Source organism: Sciurus vulgaris (genome assembly GCF_902686455.1).
Source record: "Sciurus vulgaris genome assembly, chromosome: 1".
Classification (NCBI taxonomy): Eukaryota; Metazoa; Chordata; class Mammalia; order Rodentia; family Sciuridae; genus Sciurus; species Sciurus vulgaris.
Window position 1 is genome coordinate 104,370,377 of NC_136461.1, and position 19,941 is coordinate 104,390,317.

At 44.3% G+C, this 19,941-nt stretch overlaps 1 protein-coding gene across 3 annotated transcripts in view; it reads left to right on the plus strand.

Moving 5' to 3' along the window:
* VANGL1 (VANGL planar cell polarity protein 1) overlaps window positions 1-19,941 on the plus strand; it is a 59,494-nt gene that overhangs the window by 24,749 nt on the left and 14,804 nt on the right. For 2 of the 3 annotated variants that reach the window (XM_079117209.1, XM_079117210.1), the window contains exons 5-7: window positions 14,960-15,093; window positions 16,509-16,641; window positions 16,931-17,165. In XM_079117209.1, coding sequence (XP_078973335.1) covers window positions 14,960-15,093; window positions 16,509-16,641; window positions 16,931-17,165 — 502 coding nt within the window. Of the gene's footprint in view, window positions 1-14,959; window positions 15,094-16,151; window positions 16,191-16,508; window positions 16,642-16,930; window positions 17,166-19,941 lie in introns of all 3 variants that reach the window. The other variant, XM_079117211.1, reaches the window with a different exon arrangement.

The following is a 19,941-nucleotide window of genomic DNA, read 5'->3' on the forward strand; positions in this document are numbered from 1 at the left end:
AGGGCACATGGGAATGCACAGAGCCAACCTCAGACATCAGAATAGCAGGTCTTCATCAGACCCGACCAGAAGGACAGGCCGTTCCATTTTCCCTTTATGCAAAGCCTTCGCTGCACCAGCAACCTACTGGGCTTAGGTGCAGAGTGATGGGAAGTTCTTTTTTCCTGTTTTCAAAGATGGCTTCATTGAATGGGCTGAGCTATTTTTGAGAGTTGTCAAAAGAATGCCTACTCTTTAGTTTCTTAAGGAAAATAGGCTTCTCGTTAGCTCTTATAAAAGGTACTTGCTGTGGCCCAGCTTGTTGGCAAGAGTAGAATTTGGGGCTTATTTGAAATCTTTTTTCTTTCTTTCTTTTTTTTTAATGCAAAAGGTTACTGTTACAGGATGTAAAGTGCCATAAATAGATCAAGATAATTCTGAACCTGCCTTAGAAGTTACAGGGTTTTTTCATACGTTTGGTCTTAATTTACCCCACCTCAGGAGTCAGAGCAGGTCGGGTAACAATGTCTCCCTGTTGTAGTTGAGGGTCTGAGCCACAGGTTAAGGGACCTGCTCAAGATCACAAGGAGCCAGCGCCTTGCTGTGCATCACATCCCTGTACTTTCTGAAGCACTCTGAGGTCTTGGCATAGTTGGTTTGTATCTTTCCATACACTCCCCCCATCATCTTACCCCATTCTCACAATAGTTTGCTAACTTTTCTACCATTTCATCAAGAACTAGAGAATTTTGATCTGACTTTGAAGAGAAATCCAGATGAATAGAGAAGAGACTAAAAATGAAGTGTAATTATTCTAATTAAGAATTTCCGGGGCTGAGGAGATAGCTCAGCTGGTAGAGTGCTTGCCTTGCAAGCACAAGGCCCTGAGTTCGATCCCCAGTACCACAAAAAAAAAAAAAAAAAAAAAAAGAATTTCCCAGTTTTGAAATCTTTAAAGGAAAGGACTGTGAATATTGGAGTGTAGACCCTGGTGTCATTGCTTAAACCAGAGATGAAGACCAACAGAGACAAAGAAAACCTCAACAGTGAACAGTTCCACGGTTCTGACTCTGCCAGGTCTCTCAGCTCCTAATGTACAACTCAATCTTCATAATAATCCTGAGGGGAAGGCACTGTTATCCTCATTTTTGAGAGGAAATTGAGGCACGGCGAGTTAAGTAAGTTGTCTTGCAAGGCCCCAAGTGGTTCGTAATGGAGGAACCAGGTTTTGAGCCCTCAGTGATCTGGCTGCAGAATGACCCCAACTGGCCACCATTCTGCCTGTGAATGGAGGGCTCACATTCCCACCACAGCACATGAGCAAACTCCGGTAGCATTGTTGGAGTGCTACTGTGTTCTAGGCTGGGTGCTATCTATTGTACACATTATCTTTTTTCTATCAACTTTTAGCTTCAGGGTTGGTGTGGACAGAATAAAGAGGATGGTCAGGGCTGGCATCTGCTCTATGTGGTCCATTCCTTAGCTCATTGGTGCTTTTATTTGTTATGTTGAGAAAAAAGCCTGGGACCACAGCAATATGTTTGAGCCTTGGTCGGACCTTTTTACTGTCTCTGCTTCATATGTCTTAAGGAAGATGTCTTCTCCATTGCTGTGTAACAACTACCTCACAATGTAATAGCTTAAAACAACCACTATTTTATTATTTCTCATGTTCTGCAATGTGGATTGAGCTCAGCCAGGAGGTTCTTCTGCTGGTCTTGCTGGTGGTCCTTGTGTGGTTGCACTCCATGGTGAGTCAGCTGGGTCATGCTTCTTTTCCTTCCCTTATATTTTGAGGGGTTTTCCTCTCCATGTAGCCTCTCTTTGTTGCTTCTACGTTAGGATACTCACACTTCTTAAATGGCAGCTCAGGGTTCCCACTAACACAAATTAGAAGTTCCCAGACCCCTTACGGCTGAAGTCTGGAATTGACTGAGTATTACTCCTACTACATTCTCTCATTAGAGCAAGTCCCAGTCTAACCCAGATTTAAGGAGTGACAACTACACAGGTGGGGACTAGTAAGAATCCTGTTTCAATGTAGCAGACACTCACCACCTTGGGCTGACATTCCCCATCTGTTTATTCTTCTTTTCCGTATAATTCTAACAGATTTAATTACTGATTTCTATACCTTATAAAGGCCAGAAGTAACATGTTAGGAGTAGGATCTGCTTTCAGGAGACCATGGACATCACTGGAAAGGGATTACTGATAGTCACCAGCAAGAAAAGGCAGAGAATCCACAAAAGTATACACAATGTGCTGCACTCTGGGGAACCCCTATTCACAATGACCTACTCTATAGGGTTTTCAAATTGCTAAGTTCCATTGTACCTAATTCAGCCAGCAGGTTTAAACTGTTTCTTCTTGTTGTTTTTTAGGGCCTTGCACTTGCTAAGCAAGCATTCTACCACTGAGCTACATTCCGAGCCCCAGTGAATGCTCCATTCATTGAGACCAAGTATATCTCATAAATTGTCCTTGAACATGAACCTCTTTATCAAAGTTCTAGTAACTAGTCACAGAACCTTCTGTGCTTTAGAGTGATTCTTGGAGTGCTTTCAATTTGTGGAAGTTTTGGATTGTGCATGATTGTTTTATTACTCTGTTAAAAAGGGACTGTTATGGACTAAATATGTTCCTCACTCCCAAGTTTATATGCACTCTAACCTCCAGTGTGGCTGTATTTGCAAATGGGGACTTCTAAGGGCATATTCATGATTAAATGAGGTCATTGAGACCCTAATTGATGATTAGTGTCCTTGTATCAAAGAGACACCAGAGAGCTTGCTCTATTTCCATACACCCCACAGACATCCCCTTACAGACTCAAAAGGTCACATGAGGTCATAGAAAGAAGGTGTCCAACTGAAAGCCAGGAAGGGAGCCAAATGGTTTGACCTTGATCTTGGCCTTCTAGCCCTCAAAACTATGAGAACATAAATTTCTGTTGTGTAAGGCACCCCATCTTTTATATTTTGTTATGACAGCTCAAGCTAAAACAGGAATATTTGCACACTAGAAATTTTTGAACCTGGAGCCCCAGGAAACTGTGGGATCCATAAGTGCAGCTCAGCCCTTTTTGTCCTTTCTCCAGCTCATGCACACATCCTCCCAGCTTGAGTGGGGGCCTTTCTTCTCAGGCTTGCACTTTGGTTTCCTAGTTAAAAATGAAGAAGGGCAGGTCTCCCAGGGAAGATAAAGTTACTGTAGTAATTCCAGGACATTCCAGCTCCCTGTGAAATCTTATGTTTATGATTCTGAGTGGAAGGTCTCCAAGCTGGCAATCACATGGTTGATCAGACCTGACTGTCACGCTGGGCCAGGCCCCTCCTTCCCATCTTAGAACTGGTACCAATAGTCTTGGGAGGGATCTCGGAGGACCCAGAACCATTGGCTGTGACAGCAGAAAGTGTCTTAAAATGACCATCAGAGCTTCTGGCTCATGTTTCTGTGAACATGGTTTCATATACAGTGTTGCTTTTAGAAATGTTTTTTTACTTCTCTAACTACTTTTCAATAAAGATATTTCAGCAGTTGGCAGTCATTGCCCCCACTCCCTAAAAAAGCAGAAGGATAAAAATGAATGCAAGCTTAAAGATGGAGCTTAAAGGTTTCTGCTCAGACTCTGCTTTGCCGTTGAGCCGGGGGCAGGGGGTGTTGAAAGGCGGGGACCGAGCTGCCGTTTGTGGTTTGGTGCTGTGGTGCCTGTTTGAAAGTGGCTTTAATGAGTGTGTAAGGTGCTGGACACTGAAGCCCTGTGTTTATACAGCTGCTTACTGGCAGTGGCCATAGCTAGATGGCTTGTCGCACTCATGGCATCTGCTTCCTCTGTGCACTAAGGCCTGGAGGACTCACCTCCATGGAGCATGGCTGCCCTTGAAGGGAAATCTGGTGTAAATGGCCCTCCTGGGGGCAGATGGTCGTGACCCTGAACCAGGTGCTGCTCTTTCCCTCAAGGACTTTCTCCACAGGCAGGGCCCAGGCTGCACACACTGACCCACAGATCAGTGGGTGTGATGTGACACTGTGTATGGTGGGCTGCTGACATCAGGAAGGCTGATGGCCTGGGGCCTCCATTCCCTGTCCTGTCAGGCTGCCACCCAGCTCTGCTCTGGTTCTGGCCTGGCCCTGTCTCTATGAGCTGAGATCCAGTTGAGCAGGTTGGTGGTCCTCCAACTCTGGGCCTGTGTCCCTGCAGTCTTCCAGGACCAGAGGTGCTAAAGTTGAGGAAGGTGAGGTAGGAAAGTGAGGCCCGCTGAACACCCACGTGGATCTGGGAGGTGCTCTTAGTCTGTATCTAGATAGACTTGTTAGAGCACCCTGAGCAGACGCTTGTCTTTGATCCTTGGATCTCTGCTGTTTATCTTGGTGTGATTCAGCACAGTAATTTAAGACACTGAGAAAGCTTAGTTCCCATCCCAGGCGGAAGGCACGATCCAGGCTGGGCCATGCAGGGAGGTGGCAGTGTGGCAGGGTCTGTGCTGAGGCCTGCAAGCCAGCCTGCCAAGCAGACAAAGGCAGAGCCAAGCCTGCCACCTGTGGGGATGTGTCTCCTAGGTACTGAGTGGAACAGGGCTCTGGCATCTCTGTGCTGTGGGAAGGGTAACTAGAGCTGCTCAGGAGGAGGACGTCTGCTCAACAGGGCTGTCACCTCACTCAGTACCCATGGTGGGATCATGACAGCTTTGTGTTGTTTCATTCCTGAGACCCACAGAAACAGGTTTTCTCACAGACTGCTCCCACTGTGGAGAGAGTGGTCACCCCTGCACATGCTTTGGGTGTGATTTTTCTAGTATTAAAGTGGGTATTTTCCAGGGCTATACTATATCATCAGAAAGTTTAAATGGGGACAATAAAGAGTATGGAGAAGTGCCATGCATGTCCCCATCCCACACTTGGAGGCCATTCCATGATGACTAAGTCCTGTTGATTCTACCCCCTTCAAGCTCTGGGATGAGGTGTCTCAGGCTTCCACTCTGCTTGCTGTCCTTCCAGAGTGGATGCTTTGCAAGGCTTGTGCACAACCTGATGTTCAGAGCAGAGACCTGCACACTTTCCAGCTTGCAATTGTTGATTCAAAGAACCTGGTTGCTAAAACTTCCACCTGCCTGAGAAGCTTGCAGGCCTGGGGCACCTATGAACCCAGGTAGCCAGGATAAAGGGCTTCCTGCAGGCCTTGCTTGCTGGATAGAGCCATTGATCTGCATCCTTTCTCAGGATAGGCATTGTGCCTATCCTGAAGATCTCAAGCAGTGTGTCCTGCTTGCTGTGTCCTGACAGAGTCCCAGAAAACCTAACCTTTCCCCAAGGCCAGTAAATGAGCCAGTTGCAGTTTGTCCCCTCAAGTTCTAAGGTGATCATTGCCTGTTATCTGTGTGAGACTGGGGTATGCTGACTTCCCAGATGCAGCTGCAAGACTAACATTTTAATTAAAAGGCAGAGGGTCAGGAGACGTAAACACTCATGTGTCTGGTTGTCAGCAGAGGCAGCAGCACTCAGGGGCTAATTATATTTGCTTCTCTGGGACTTGGAGGAATATTTCTACAAGGGGTCCTCAACTGTCAGTTTGACTTCATGTCTGGGGAGCAGTGAAGCCTAGGCATGCAGGTAGACTCAGCTCTCATAGACTTTTCTGGGGAGAAGTTGTAGATAGGTAACCAATGGGTACTGGCTATCTTGCCCTGGCTGGGGACTTTCACAAAAAGCTGAATTAACTTTTAAGTCAGGGTCCTGAATTTTAGCATGTTCTAAGACCTAGGTTTGGGCACTAATGTACAGCTACCAGAGCAGGCACAACACCTTAAAGGGTAGGAGACAGAGGCTTAGTATCCAGGCAGCCTTTGGCATTGGTGTGCTTGGGCTTCCCACTGCCCACTCTCTCACCTGCCCACACTCTGTCCCACTGTCTTGTGCCTTATCCTTTCTCACCTTTGTGTTTGTTCAGAGCCTAAGTGGGTAGTGATTTAGCCCATTCTTCCCCTCTACCTGCTTCCATTCCTCTTTCCCTAAATATACATGTATTAGATTCCTGAGGCTACCATAATAAATTACCACCAATGGGTGTCTTAAAACAGTTTCCTCTCTCGGTTTCTCAGAAATGTGAAATCTAGCTGTTGGCTGGTCCATGTTCCCTCTGAGGAGTCTCAGGAAGAATCCTGACTTGCTTCTTCCCAGCTCCCGGTGGCTACTGACAGCCCTTGGCTTTGCTGACCTGCAGCGGCATCACTGTAGGCTCTGCTTCCTTTACCCCGTGTGTCCTCTTTTCTTCTAACCACACCAGTATGACCCTACTTTAATTAATTAGAATAACATCTATTACCAAATAAGGTCACATTCTGAGGCCCTGGGTGGATACAGATTTCACGAGACACTTCCCTGTGATGGATTTCTCAAAGCTGTCCTGTGACTGAACGCTGACCCCACCGCTCCCGTTGTAGATGTTCCGGCTGCTTAACCCTGCTTCTGCTCACACCGCTTCCTCTGCCTGGAATTTGCCTCCTAGCCTGTGGTCCACACAGTTCATCTCTTCAGGCTTAACTGAGGAACTCTATTCTGCCTCCTGCATGGATGTCAGCTAAAACCCCCCTTCCTTCTCCTCCCCACACACATGTCCTGTCACAGCCTCTGAATCTCTTGATTGTACTTACTGTTTGGGTGGTTGTCACCACTGATTGGAGTGGAAACCTTTTTGAAGGTCTGACTCACATCCATATCTCAGTACTTGGGACCTAGCAGGTGCTCATAATTCATAATTGCTTGGGATGGAGCAGGAGAGGCTGGTTATTAGGGTTTTTCTGAATGTCAGCATCCTTAGTTGGCTCACAGGATAATGACTACATACCCTAAAAGGAAGTCTTTCCAGATTTTGCCATGTGATGAGAAACTGTTGGGTGCTTTTATCGTCAGCACATACCTAGGTAATCAGAATAATGGCCTGGCATTGATGTGGAGTGTTAGCATGCAAGACAGGTTTTCACGTTTTCCACACATGAAGAGAGCTATTTTTAACAGAGCTAAGGGGATCCAGTTAATGTTTAAGAAGTGGCTAAAACTTGAAGGGGCTTTTCCACTTGGCCCTGTCCTCTACTCTTCTCCCTGCTCGGGGAGAAGTTGGAGGCTGTGCAGTGTGAGGGCTTCATTCTGGATGAGCTCCAAAGCTCAGTGCTAATTTCTGACTTTAATAACGTGTACTAATTTGATTGCAAAGGCTGTAGTAAAGTCCAGGAAAAAGCGAACGAATAGGATATAGTTCCCAGGAACCCTGTGGGTGTGGGTGTATGTGTTTATCTACACGTGCATTTATGTGTGTGTGGACACACACTGATCTAAGCCTGGGTGCCTCTATCTGCAAAATAAAGGGGTTAAAAGGGGATGATTTATGTCCATAGATATTACCTTCAAGTATCTGATGGACTTTAACAAGAAAGGGACTTGGGCCCAGAGGAAGTGGTGGATAGACCAACAGAAGAAAGAGTACTTTAGATCCGTGTGACAGAGAACGTTGTTTTCAGTCCGAGGCAGGAGGTTGTCCAAGGTATTATCAATAAGCTTGGTATACAGCGGGATTAGGAGATTGAACCTGATGGACTCCAGTATCCTCAATTCTTGACTCTCTGGGTAAACTAAGATTCCCTCCATTTCTGTGAATTCTGTGACAGAATACCTGAGATCATCAACTTATAAGGAGAAAAGATAGATTTTAGCTCTCAGTTTCACGCCTTGGTCATTTGGTCCCATTCCTTTGGACCCAAGGTGAGGTGAAACATGGCAGGGAGCATGTGGCAGACAGAGCAAAGCTGCTCGCTTCATGGCAACCAGGAAGCAGAGTCAGATAGGAAGGGGCTGGTGTCCCAAGGTCCCCAGCAAGGACATGCTCCAGTGACCTAACTTCCTTCCACTAGGCCACTCCTCTTATAGGTTTTTACACTTCCCAGTAACATCACAGGTTAGTGATCAAGCCTTTAACACTGGCCTTTGGGATCCACTTAAGATCCAGACCACAACAGTGATTCAAAATAAGTGGAAACTGGATCATGCTTTTATGCCCACTGCCAACCAAACAGCCCCATTTCTGTTACAAAATGCTCATGCTCATTATTAGTAACATGATAGCATTCTGTATTTGTATAATGCTTTATGAAGTTATAAATGCTTTCACTGGCATTTGCTCTTTTCAATAACCACATGCAGTGGTTGGTACTGTCTCTCCTTCAGAGACCAAGAAAGGGAAATGATTTCTATAAGGTTGTAGTATAGCAAGATCAGGTCTGGAATCCAGACCCTCTGACTCAAAGACCAGTGCTATTTCAACCTTGTGCACCATGGACGTCTCCCTGTAGGTAGTTTTCTATTTCCAGGAGGCTTAGAGTTGAGAGGAAATACTGAAACAAAGAGTAACCTAACCTTATGGTCCCTGTCCCTAAGGAAAACCATGCAGAAGGACCCACCATGGCTCATATCCTGTGGCAATCCCTTGCCAGTGGGGCTTTGGTGGCAAGGTTGATGCAGGTACATGTGGGGAACAGATAAGCCTCCATGACTTACATTGACTTATTAGCTTATGATGGTGACCATTTATGAGGCATTTACTTTGGGCCAAGCACTTTAAAATATATTATCTTACTTAATGTTTAGAATAAACCTAAATTAGGTAAGCAGCTCTTCTTTAGGAAGCAGGAAAATAGATGGTGAACTTCCAAGCCTCCAATATTTTCCTGGTTTAAATGCCAATTAAATTTGAAGTCTTGGGAAGTACTAGAACTCAGAATTCCCCAGTAATAATTAAGCTCACGAACACTGCTCCATGCCGAAGCCAGCCTTAAGCAGTGTCTGGTATACTTGGATCATGTCATCTTTCACTAGAATATCCAACCGTGCTGTCTTGTTCCCATCGTTTCATTAGCCTTTTGGGAATATATTTTATACCAGTGAATATTTTGGAGCCCATTTACTATGGCATAGGAGGGTAGTCAGGGTTACTGTTCCTGTCCTGCAGGTGAAGAATCTGAGGTTTGGAGAAATTAATAACTTTTTTTAAGTTCAAAGAATAGGTGAACAAGCCAGTCTTCTTGTTATCTGCACCATTCCTTCCATTGTCTGAACCAGCACTCAGGTGGGGTCAGAGCTTTGGGGATGCAGGGGAAGGTACAGGTATGTGAAGCGTGTGTGTGTGTGTGTGTGTGTGTGTGTGTGTGTGTGTGTGTGTGTTCGTTCTTGTTTTCTTGGGAATTTATCTTCCAGATAGATCTTTCAGATTTTATGAGCTACAATTTGAGCTATCCTTCCAGGTACTTGCTTCTCTCCATGTCTGGCTCACAAAGGTGAGCCTCTTCCCTGTCACCACTGTGGTTGGTCAGTTAGTGTAACAGTCCTCAACACTGGAAGTGTTGTGGTTATATAGATACAAAAATCCGTATCCTTTCATATTCCACTTTCTTTGTTCTGCAAAGAAAATAGGCCATTTACTGGCAAATGCCATAATTTCATTCTTCTTTATGACTGAGTAATATTCTATTGTGTATATATACTACATTTTCTTTATTCATCTGTTACAGGGCACCCTATCCCCAAAAAACAGAGACTGAATGGTTTCTCTGATATTTGAATGCTAACTCACAATGGGGGTATGGTAAGGAAGAATAGAAGCACTTTGGATTAGACAAAGGGGAATGAAGGGAAAGGAGGAGAATGGGAATAGGAAAGATAGTAGAATGAATCAGACTTTACTATCCCATGTGCATGTATGAATACAAGACCACTGTAATTCTTTTTTCCATTTTTTTGGTCCTAATTAGTCATACATGACAGCAGAATGCATTTTGACTTATTATACACAAATGGAGCACATCTTTTCATTTCTCTTATTGTACATGATGCATAGTCACACCATTTGTGCAATCATACATGTACATAGGGTAATAATGTCTGTCCCATTCTGCCAACTCCCCCCTCCCCCTCCCCTTCTCTCACTCTCCTCTGCTCAATTTAAAGTTCCTTCATTCTTCCCTTGCCCCACCCCCATAATGGATCAGATTCCACTTATCAGAGAAAATGTTTGACCTTTGGTGTTTTGGGGATTGGCTTACTTCGCTTGGCATGATATTCTCCAACTCCATCCATTTACTTGCAAGCCTGTGTGTAACTTGCCAATGCCATAATTTCATTCTTAAGACTGAGTAATATTCCCTAGTGTATATATTCCACAGTTTGACCAGTGTAATTGTACATCATGTACAACCAGAAGAATGAGAAGTTATACTCTCCATATGTATAATATGTCAAAATACATTCTACTGTCATATATAACTAATTAAAACAAATTAGAAAAAAAAAAAAAAAGAAAGTAGACCAGTAAGGCAAACTGGTCAACAATAAGTTTTAAGTGAAGACATAGCTGCCAGATTCCTTCAGGCATTTGCGCTGACCCCTTAATGCCTCATCCTATCCCTTGATGTGTTCCAGTTTTGGCCCCAGCCCAGCAAAGGAGCTTCCTTTCCACCGATGACACCACCAACCTCTTCGGTCTTGTGTGTGCCATCGTCCATGTTGTCTTTTCATATAGGTATCTGGGGTTCTGTGTTTGTATTTTTACATGTAGGTGTCGAGTGAATTTCTTCTATGACTAGTCATGCTCTGCATGCTGTTTTCCACAAATGTGTGTGGTCTGAGAAGGTGTACTTCCTTGGAGAATGGTAGAGGAGGATATATTGGCAAGTAGTATTTATTGAACTCTGGGTTCTCCGTGATTGAGCTCAGGGTCCGCTCTCTTGGGAGAAGGATTCTTGCTTTAGGCTTGATGGAGTCATTTCCACAGTCTGGCTCCAACTGACTGTAGTTCAGGCCTGCATGGGGACTGTTGAGCCAGGTCACTGCCTTTTGTCTCTGGGAACATAGTAAGAGCAGCAGCAGTTTCTCACCAACTTGATTTTTCTCGCCTTTCTCCTTCCCCAGAGATGACCTGGTCTCGAGATTGGGATTAGTTGAAGGATATGCCTTTGTTCATCTTTGAGGCCTTTTCTGTCTCTGAAATTCTATGGTTTTATGAAACGTATTCTTAGGACTGATCCTGGACCTTCAGGAATTCTAGGGTTTCAGGAAACAACTATTGTGTCCCATGGAAAAATCAAAGGTGATGTCCCTTATGGGTGAGGGACTTCTGCAGATAGCTGTTGAAAAGGTGAGGCTAGCACACTTGGCTCCCTGGGGAATGTCACAGGTCATGAGTGGTGGTGGCTGGGGATGCTAGGAGTTTAGCCAGGGGGGACTAGAAAGTGTGAAAAGACTCCCTGAAAGAAGCTGGCCTGCTCTCATCCTCTGCGGTACTATGTTTGGAGGAGGCAGAGGAATAGAGAATCCTGAGCCCTGCTGCTGGCTGAGGAAGTGGGTGCTGCCTGCTTCCTGGCCTTGTGGGTTGTGACTGAGGCCAGTGCCAGGGCACAGCAACTGGAGTGACTTTGGTACCTTTGGTAAGGGAGAACATAGAAAAAAGCATAAATCAAAGAACATGGGCATTCGGACTGTAGCCTGGGGCACAGAGCATGCGGACTGGTAGCCTCTGCCTGCTGTTGAACCCCCATCTTCATTGTGTGATGGACACAGTGCAGCTCAGTGACAAAGTCACCCAATCATCTTCCTGAGACTCAACAACACTTAAATTGTGTATTTTGTGGTTTATTCTCTAAACATGTGAAGGGTGGCACACTGAATTTTAATCCTAAAGATCACAATTTTTTTTTCCCCCATTGGGCACATTGGTGAAGTATTATCTTTAGTTCTGTGGAAGTTCTCATTCCCTAATATTGCTGGATTTGTCGAGTGTCAGACAGACCGTTCTCTGTAGGTGAGAGTGTGCCCAGCTCTTGGAGGCATCTATGAGCTTGACGCTGCCAGTCCTTCAGTGCCGGCCTTAGCTTGTCAGTTTGGGCAGCCAGCCAGGTCCACTGCTGTCTCTGAGTCATTCTGAGGAGGTGCTGGAGGGAGAGGAGGATGCCTGCACTTCTCCCCTTGTGTGGTTTTTCAGAGCAGAGGGTCTAGGGCCTTGGGGAGACTGAGACCCATGCTTTAACATTGGGTCTGTGTCAGATGGTACTTGTCCCATCCCTGTGCACTTTCCAGGGGATGCCTAAGGCTTTGCTCCACAGTGGGCTGCCAGGGACAGTAGACTTGCCCCAGTTTGGAGGGTGTCTGCTGGAAGGCGGCAGAATGGAAGGTCCTGCTGGAGCAGAACAGGGACAGAAGTCACTTCCCCAGGCAGTGCAAGGCTCTTGTCTGTGGTCATGGGATGGTGGTATTGCAAATCGCAGCTATTCCCTCACAGCCTGACTTAGTGGGATTCCCTGGGCTCCTCCTTGTGGCCTTGCCGAATAGAAATGCAAAACCCATAACCACTGGAGAATTTACTTTGAAGCTAAGCCTCAGGAGAACCTTTAAAATGGCCTTTTAATTTGAAAATTTTGATCAGGGAAATAATTTTCTGCTAGAATCCTAGCACCTAGTTCTGTGTCATTGTAGGGGCCTGGGATGAAATAGCTTGATCCCCAGTATCTGTATGTGTGACCATGGCTCATTTCTGTGCAGAAGAGCTTCCTGTTTCCTAAAAACCCAAAGACTCTGGAAAATCAGCATAGGGGCAGGACCAGGAGTGAAAAGCTTAGGGGTGCAAGGGGATGGAGTATGCATGTGCGCTACCCAGGGAGGAGCCATGGTAAACCTCTGGGTGCGGTAGGCATGGAGAAGTACTTGCCCCTCTAGGGAGAATGCCAGAGGCCAAGGGTCAGGAAGAATGGTGGGACCACAGTGAACTGGAGACCCACCAAGAGCTCAGAGCAAGCAGGGTGGACTTCTGCACAAAAATCCATAATGACACAAAACTCAGCTCAAGGACCACTTCCCCAGGAAAGCTGTTCTTGCACCCTCATTGTCCTGGGAGACAATACCCTGGGAGGTTTTGAAGCTCTTTCTTGTGCTGCTTCAGTCCCCATGCATTCCAGAATGATAGCATGCTCATTGCCACATTGCCACATTCCATGCACCTGTCTAAGAAGAAACTCCTTCCATCTACCCTTGTAGTCCCAGCACTGGCAGATGCAAGTACCTAAGTGTGAGAATGGCGAGTGAGCTGGGCACAGTGACACATGCCTGTAATTCCAGCAACCCAGGAGGTTGAGGCAGAAGGAACTCAAGTTTGAGGCCAGTCATAGCAACTTAGTGAGGCTCTAAACAACTTAAGAGAGACCCTGTCTCTAAACAAATGGGGCTGGGGATATGGCCAGGGGTTAGGCACCCTGGGTTCAATCTCCAGTACCCCTGCCCTGCCTCCAAAGTGGTGAGTGACTGACTGAATAATGGGATGACTAGGACTTTCAAAATAGGAATTGGCTTTTAGGAATCTTAGATTTCCATAACACAAAGTTGATCACCAAATTTCCTCTGACAGAGTTCCATTGGTTTGCATGACTCTTTTGTGTGTTTGTGTCTATGTGTGTTATTAAGCACCAACTGAATGCAGATCACTGAGGCACTGCTGAGGATATAACTAAGATAACATTGCCCTGACTGCCCTCTCAAGGAGGTTAGCTGACTGATTTTTAGATCATCTTTAGGCTTTGTGTTAAACTCTTAAAGCAGAGCCCCCAAGGGGACAGGGAAGTTTGCTGGTTTTCCAGCTGGTAGGATAGGGACCTCATTGTTTTCCTGTGAAGTGAAGATCCCTGAGCTACCCTGAGAGTGTTGGAATGCAGCTTGGTCATCCAGGAATTGAAGGCAGCCCTCCAGGTGCTCTGGCTATTGTAAATTATCCTCATAAGACCATCACTCAGCAGAGTACTAGAGATGAGAATCAAAAGAGCAAGACAAAAATATAGTTGTGGTATTTAGCACCCTGATGTTTGGTGAAGAGCTTAGAGTTCTGCAGATGTTAGGACACATGTGCTTAGGGGCTACATCTTATAGCAGAAAGAGCCCACGTAGGAGGTTTGTGAATCTGCATCAGAATCCCAGCTCTCCTGTGTGTCAGATGCATGCTCTTTTGCAGATCCTAAATTTTCTAACTTTAGTGTTCTTACCTTGAATGATCAAATGAGCCAAGTGAAATGGGGTATGTAAACCTCTTTGTTTTACCTTTGCAAGCTGCTCTTCAAGGTCATGTTTATCCTGCATCTGGCACCAGGAGTGTTTTTTTGTGTTGCCCCTGCTCATTCCTGAGTATGGGTGCCCTCCCCCATCTGCACTCCTACCTCTGGACATTACCTGTCTTCTGCTTCTCTGTGGCTCACCCATGATCCAAGCAGATGAAAGCTTAGAGACCTTGGGCACCGGGACAGAGGTGGCCCCCTCCTCTTCATACTCTCTGTGGAGAGCCAGAGACAGCAGTCCAAGGGGCAGGAAGCCTTGTGGACCATAAATCTCAAATGATCTCAGGTGACACCTTCTTTTAAGTGGGCTCTGCACTATGTTACTGCCATTGTTCTGATCTGTATAGACCTAAACCCCAGGTTTCCTTACTCCCAGGGGCAGTGTGCTGTATGAGACAAAATACTCAACTAGGTCCTCAGAAACTTGAATCTGTACTTGTTCTTTTGCTCCTGAGCTCTGTGACCGTCAGAACGTCTCTTGCCCTTTTGGGGATCCTCATTTTCCTTTGTTGTAAACCCAGAAAAAATAAGAAAATTTCTATGCAACCCAAGTCTAAACGTCAGTTACAGTTTGTCACTTCTTCCTCTTCCAACTGTTGACCAGACAGAATACAGCTAGTCACACAGCCTGGGAAAAGACAAAGAAGCCATATGTCAATTAGACTTAGTTTGGCCTTTCAATTCTCATCCTGGAGGCAAAGGGTGTGTGAAACTCAGAAGACTCTGGAGGGAAATTATCCTTGATGTTTTGTGACTTAACCTGACTCAGAAAGAGGATTTTTCACTGAAGGCCTGCTTATCCCTTGAAAAGCCTTCCTATTAATTTTACCTTCTTTTTGCAGTATCCAGCGAGCAGCTTTGGTGGTTCTGGAAAATTACTACAAAGATTTCACCATCTATAACCCAAACCTCCTAACAGCCTCCAAATTCCGAGCAGCCAAGCACATGGCCGGGCTGAAAGTCTATAACGTAGATGGTACGTACTTGGAAACACCATCTGGTGCATGCAGGGCCACAGTTGGATGATTGTATAGTTTAAACGTCATGGTACATTTGATTCTACCTTCTCTTTGTGCTTACCTTGTGTACTTTCTCATTCCAGAACAATTTCTTTTTTTTTTTTTTTTTTTAACGTAGGCAAACATTTGCAGAGGAATGTTGATTTACTGTCTACCTATGTGGGAAGTTTATTCATTTTGGGATTTTATGATTGAAAACAACAGTGGTGTGTTTCCTGCCTCCTGCTGAGAATACTTTATATTAAAGGCCATTAGGAAAGGGCAACTTTTCAAAATTTGAATAAGTTATTCAAAGACTCAGAAAGCTTCCAAATCCATTCAGATTAGAAATCTCAGTGATTCAGGCACCTGGTGAAATGCTTAGGGAACATTTCTTAATCCTGGCTAGGAGGTGGGTGGCAGGAGGTTGGTGGCCAGGCTGGGGAAGTCCAAGTTGTATTTCAGGATATCAGATGGTAAAGTGAAGAAACAAGACACGGTGTCATTTCTTACAGGGCACCTTGGGTCAGGGCAAGATGGTTGCAAACTCTAGAGGAGGATTATGTTGTCAACAAGTGAACTGATTTGTATATATCAATTTTTAGTGGCAATATCTCTCCCCCTGTACTTTTGGGGTGGGAGTAATATGAAATATGAGCTTCCTGGTAAATCCTAAAGGTCTGGTAATTTATACCTGTGATCTAAAAACTTAAGTAGGCTCTCATTAGTGAAACCAAGTCACCAGCCAAGTAAGCCACATAACAAAGCCTGAAATCTGCCTTGTCTTTCTGATAAATTCATGGTCAGCAGTTAGAGAACGAGAGGGTTCTAAGTTTGAACTAATAGAGGGGTCATTTTGCATGTCCTTAAGCATTGGTATTTTCTATAAACGTGGCTGCCATGACGTTCCAGCTTAGCTTGTCTTCCTGTGTGTGACCAGTGTCTCATGTCCCTTGACTTTCTTTTTTCTCTGTCTGTCCTTGTTCTCCCATCCCGCTCATTCTCTCTCATTGTTTGCTGAAATGTGATGTCCCAGCTGCCCTTATGGCCAAACTGAAACTTTGTGTAACAGATGGTAAGTGACATCTTCAACACACTCTGGGTGTTGTTTCTGGCCAATGTTTCAAGTGTTGAGCATTCTGAGATCTTTCTCCATTTCCCCTGATCAGATTGGGGTTAGATTTCCTTGCTCTTGTGCCTTGGCCATAGTGAAAGTGCAGCCAGGGTCCTGTTCCCCCTTTCGGGAAGTTACTTTTTAGGGATTGTGTGTATGCTTCTTGGGGGCGGGGTGGACTGCACGGGCAGACCACAGTTCTAGTTATCTGCTAGTTATCTAGTTATCTGCTGTTTCCCCTTGGTAGTAAAGCTGTTCTTCATTGTCCTTTCCCCAAAGGCCCCAGTAACAACGCCACAGGTCAGTCCCGGGCAATGATCGCTGCAGCCGCTCGGCGCAGGGACTCCAGCCACAATGAGTTGTATTACGAAGAGGCTGAGCATGAACGGCGGGTGAAGAAGCGGAGAGCAAGGTATGTGGCCCTCCCTACACCAAGCCCCTTTGTTATGGATTTCTTTCCCCTTTCTTCATTTCTGCCCAAATGAAGTTTCTCTTTATAAACAATCTGTATGAGCCCTTGAAGTGTAGCTGGTTCCCATGTTTTCCAGACTTCATAGCCATCACCAGGAGGCTGATTAACACAGATCACAGGGGAGGGCACCACTATGCACTCAGTAGGTTTGGGGTGGGACCTGGAAGTTTGTATTTCTAAGGATTGCCAGGTGATTCTCCCCTGATGACTGTGTCACATTATTTTCTAGGCTGGTGGTGGCAGTAGAAGAGGCCTTCATCCATATCCAGCGTCTCCAGGCTGAGGAGCAGCAGAAAGCCCCAGGGGAGGTGATGGACCCTAGGGAGGCAGCACAGGCCATCTTCCCCTCCATGGCCAGGGCACTGCAGAAGTATCTACGCACCACTCGGCAGCAGCACTACCACAGCATGGAGAGCATCCTGCAGCACCTGGCCTTCTGCATCACCAATAGCATGACCCCCAAGGTACGCTGTTCAGCTGGTGTTCCTGTCAGCCAAATTTGTCACCAAATGTGACAAGTCACAATTTAGGGTATTAGTTGAGTGTCCCTTATCTAAAATACTTGGAACCAGAAACGTTTCATATTTGGGTTTTTTCCTCCAAATTTTGGAAGATTTACATGAGCCTAATGAAATATCTTGAGCATAATACCCAAGTCTAAAAAGGAAAGTCATTTATGCTTCATAAACACCTCATACACATAGCTTAGAGGTAATTTTATGTGATATTTTAAATTATTTTGTGCATGAAGCAGAGTCTCTGTATATTGACCATCAGGCTTGTGGCTTTATGACAGTGCTCAGAAAGTTTTGGGTTTTGGAGCATTATAGGTTTTGAATATTTGGATTAGAGATACTCAGTCTAATCCAGAAGGTAAAAGGAATGATAAGAGACTTCTCTAAAACCCCAAGGGATAAGAATTAGTGATTCTCATTTATTTTATATTACCTCAGTATAATTTTTTTTTAAATATGCCTTTCAAAGGCCTCTAGAGTCTAGAAGAGGAAAGAACTACCCAGAGACAGGCTAGATTGGTGGTCGGGGTACTCTGTGGGTGCTGGAGCTGAATTGACTCATTCTACCCTGGCTCCTCCTCGGCTAGCTATGCAACCTTGGACAAATAGCCACATGGCTCTGTGTCTCAGCTTCCTAACCTGAAAACTGGAGATAATAGTAATAGCTACCTCATTTAGTCACTTGGGGAGCTGAAAGAGTTAATTTATATAAAGTGCTTAAAATACCACCTGTCATGATAAGGACAACAAAATAGCCATTGCTGTTGATCAAAATAATGCCATCACTTTGTTAGGCATTTTGGATATTGTAGAATTCATTTTACTGCATGATCTTTTGGATTATGAATTAATACACTTTTAGAGATAGTAAAGAAACATCCATGTGTCTGATAGAGGGTTGTGGACAAGGAGGCAAAGTAGAGTTAGAGTGTAGTATGTGCCATCTCTTCAGAGAGCAGTGGCTTCCAATTCTGGCCCCACCACCAAATTGGTTTGTGGCTGTGCACAAGTTATTCTACACTTGTGTTCTGTTTTGTAAAATGGGGATGATAATAATAATATCTGCTTCGTAGTGTTGTGTAAGAATAATATTAAGTATGGTGATATATAAATGTTAATCACATGGTACAGAGTGAATGAGCTTGGCATCATGTACATGTAGCATTTGGAAGCTATTTATAATAAAGAGCATATTGCACCATATGAAGATCCTGCTGGTTACATTAGCAGTCGTACAGCCTGTAGGAAAGCAATACTGAAATATTCAGTAAGAAATAAGGTTTTCCATATTCTTAGATTCACTAATTCCTTTTCCCAGAAAAATACTCAGCACAGCACTATCAGATAAGCCATTAGCTCTCCACGTCTGTGAGTTCCACATCCACAAATTCCACTATACATGGAAAATATTCAGGAAAAAAATTGCATCTTTACTGAATACGCACACAGTTTTTTCTTATCATTAGTCCCAGAACAATACAGAATAACAACTATCCAAACAGCACTTACATTGTATTAGATATTGTAAGTAATCTAGTGGTAATTTAAAGAATAAAGAATATAGGAGGGTGTGTGTGACTTACATGCAAATACTATTTCCCTCGACTTGAGCTTACTCTGATTCTGATATCCGAAAAGGACCTGAAACTGGAACCAGTCCTTCAGTGGATACCCTGGAATGACTGTATATAAGAATATACATGAAGGTTTTGTTTTTTTTTGCAAAATAACTTGTAATAACTACAAACTGGAAATAATATAAAAACAGAACAGTGATTTACAAATTATGGTATATCAACTGTTGAAATGTAGGGGAAATTTTTGTTAAGAATATAAAGTTACAAAAAAGCAGAATGCAAAGTACCTACACTGGTTGCAAATGAGGAAAATAAGTCTGCACGTGCAGAGCCTTTGGCTTGAATCCTGTAGAAAAAGCAGTTGTTCTCCTGTTTTCAAGAATTTTTTTTTTTAGTTTCCTGATTGCTTCCTATTTCACTTTTAAAAAGCATACTTCTCTGAATTAAAAATAATAGGTATTCTTGTATGAAAATCTAAACACTCAGGAAAAGTCTAATATAAAAATGGACATTTTCATCCCCCACCTCCAACAGGCCTTTCTGTTCATTTGGTGTATATTCATTCAGGTGGAGGGGTGTGGTGTGCATTTATTTTTAAGGCAGAAATCAAAAACCAGAAATGGGATCATATTCCATGTATATATTTTGAAAAACCTGCTTTTTTCATGTGAAGCTCTTTGATTTTTTTTCCCAGATACCATGATTTGTTTAACTGATTACCTGTTAATGCACATTTGGATTAAGAGGTTCATTAGTCAAAGCCAGAGGCTGCCTGTTCCTGTGAATCAGATTTTATGGGACAGAGCCACGCCCTTTATGTATATGTCTTTGTGGCTGCTCTTGCTCTATCAGCAGAGTTGAGTAGTTAGGACAGAGTGTTGCTGGAAGAGCTGCAAATGTTGACATTTGTAGAGAAGTCTCTACACCCCTGGCCTAACAGTATTGTAGCGAGTCTTTTTTTACATATGTATCTCTGTAAGCATTTCATTTCTGAAGGATAAATTTCTAGTAGAGAAACAGCTGAATCAAAGTTGCAGATTCTGCTAAATTGTCTTCACAGGGGTGTTTTCTTTTCGTATATTTGCCTCTGGCATCTGTGACTTTGTATTTTCCCACATTCTTTGCAGCACAAAGCATTATCATTCTTT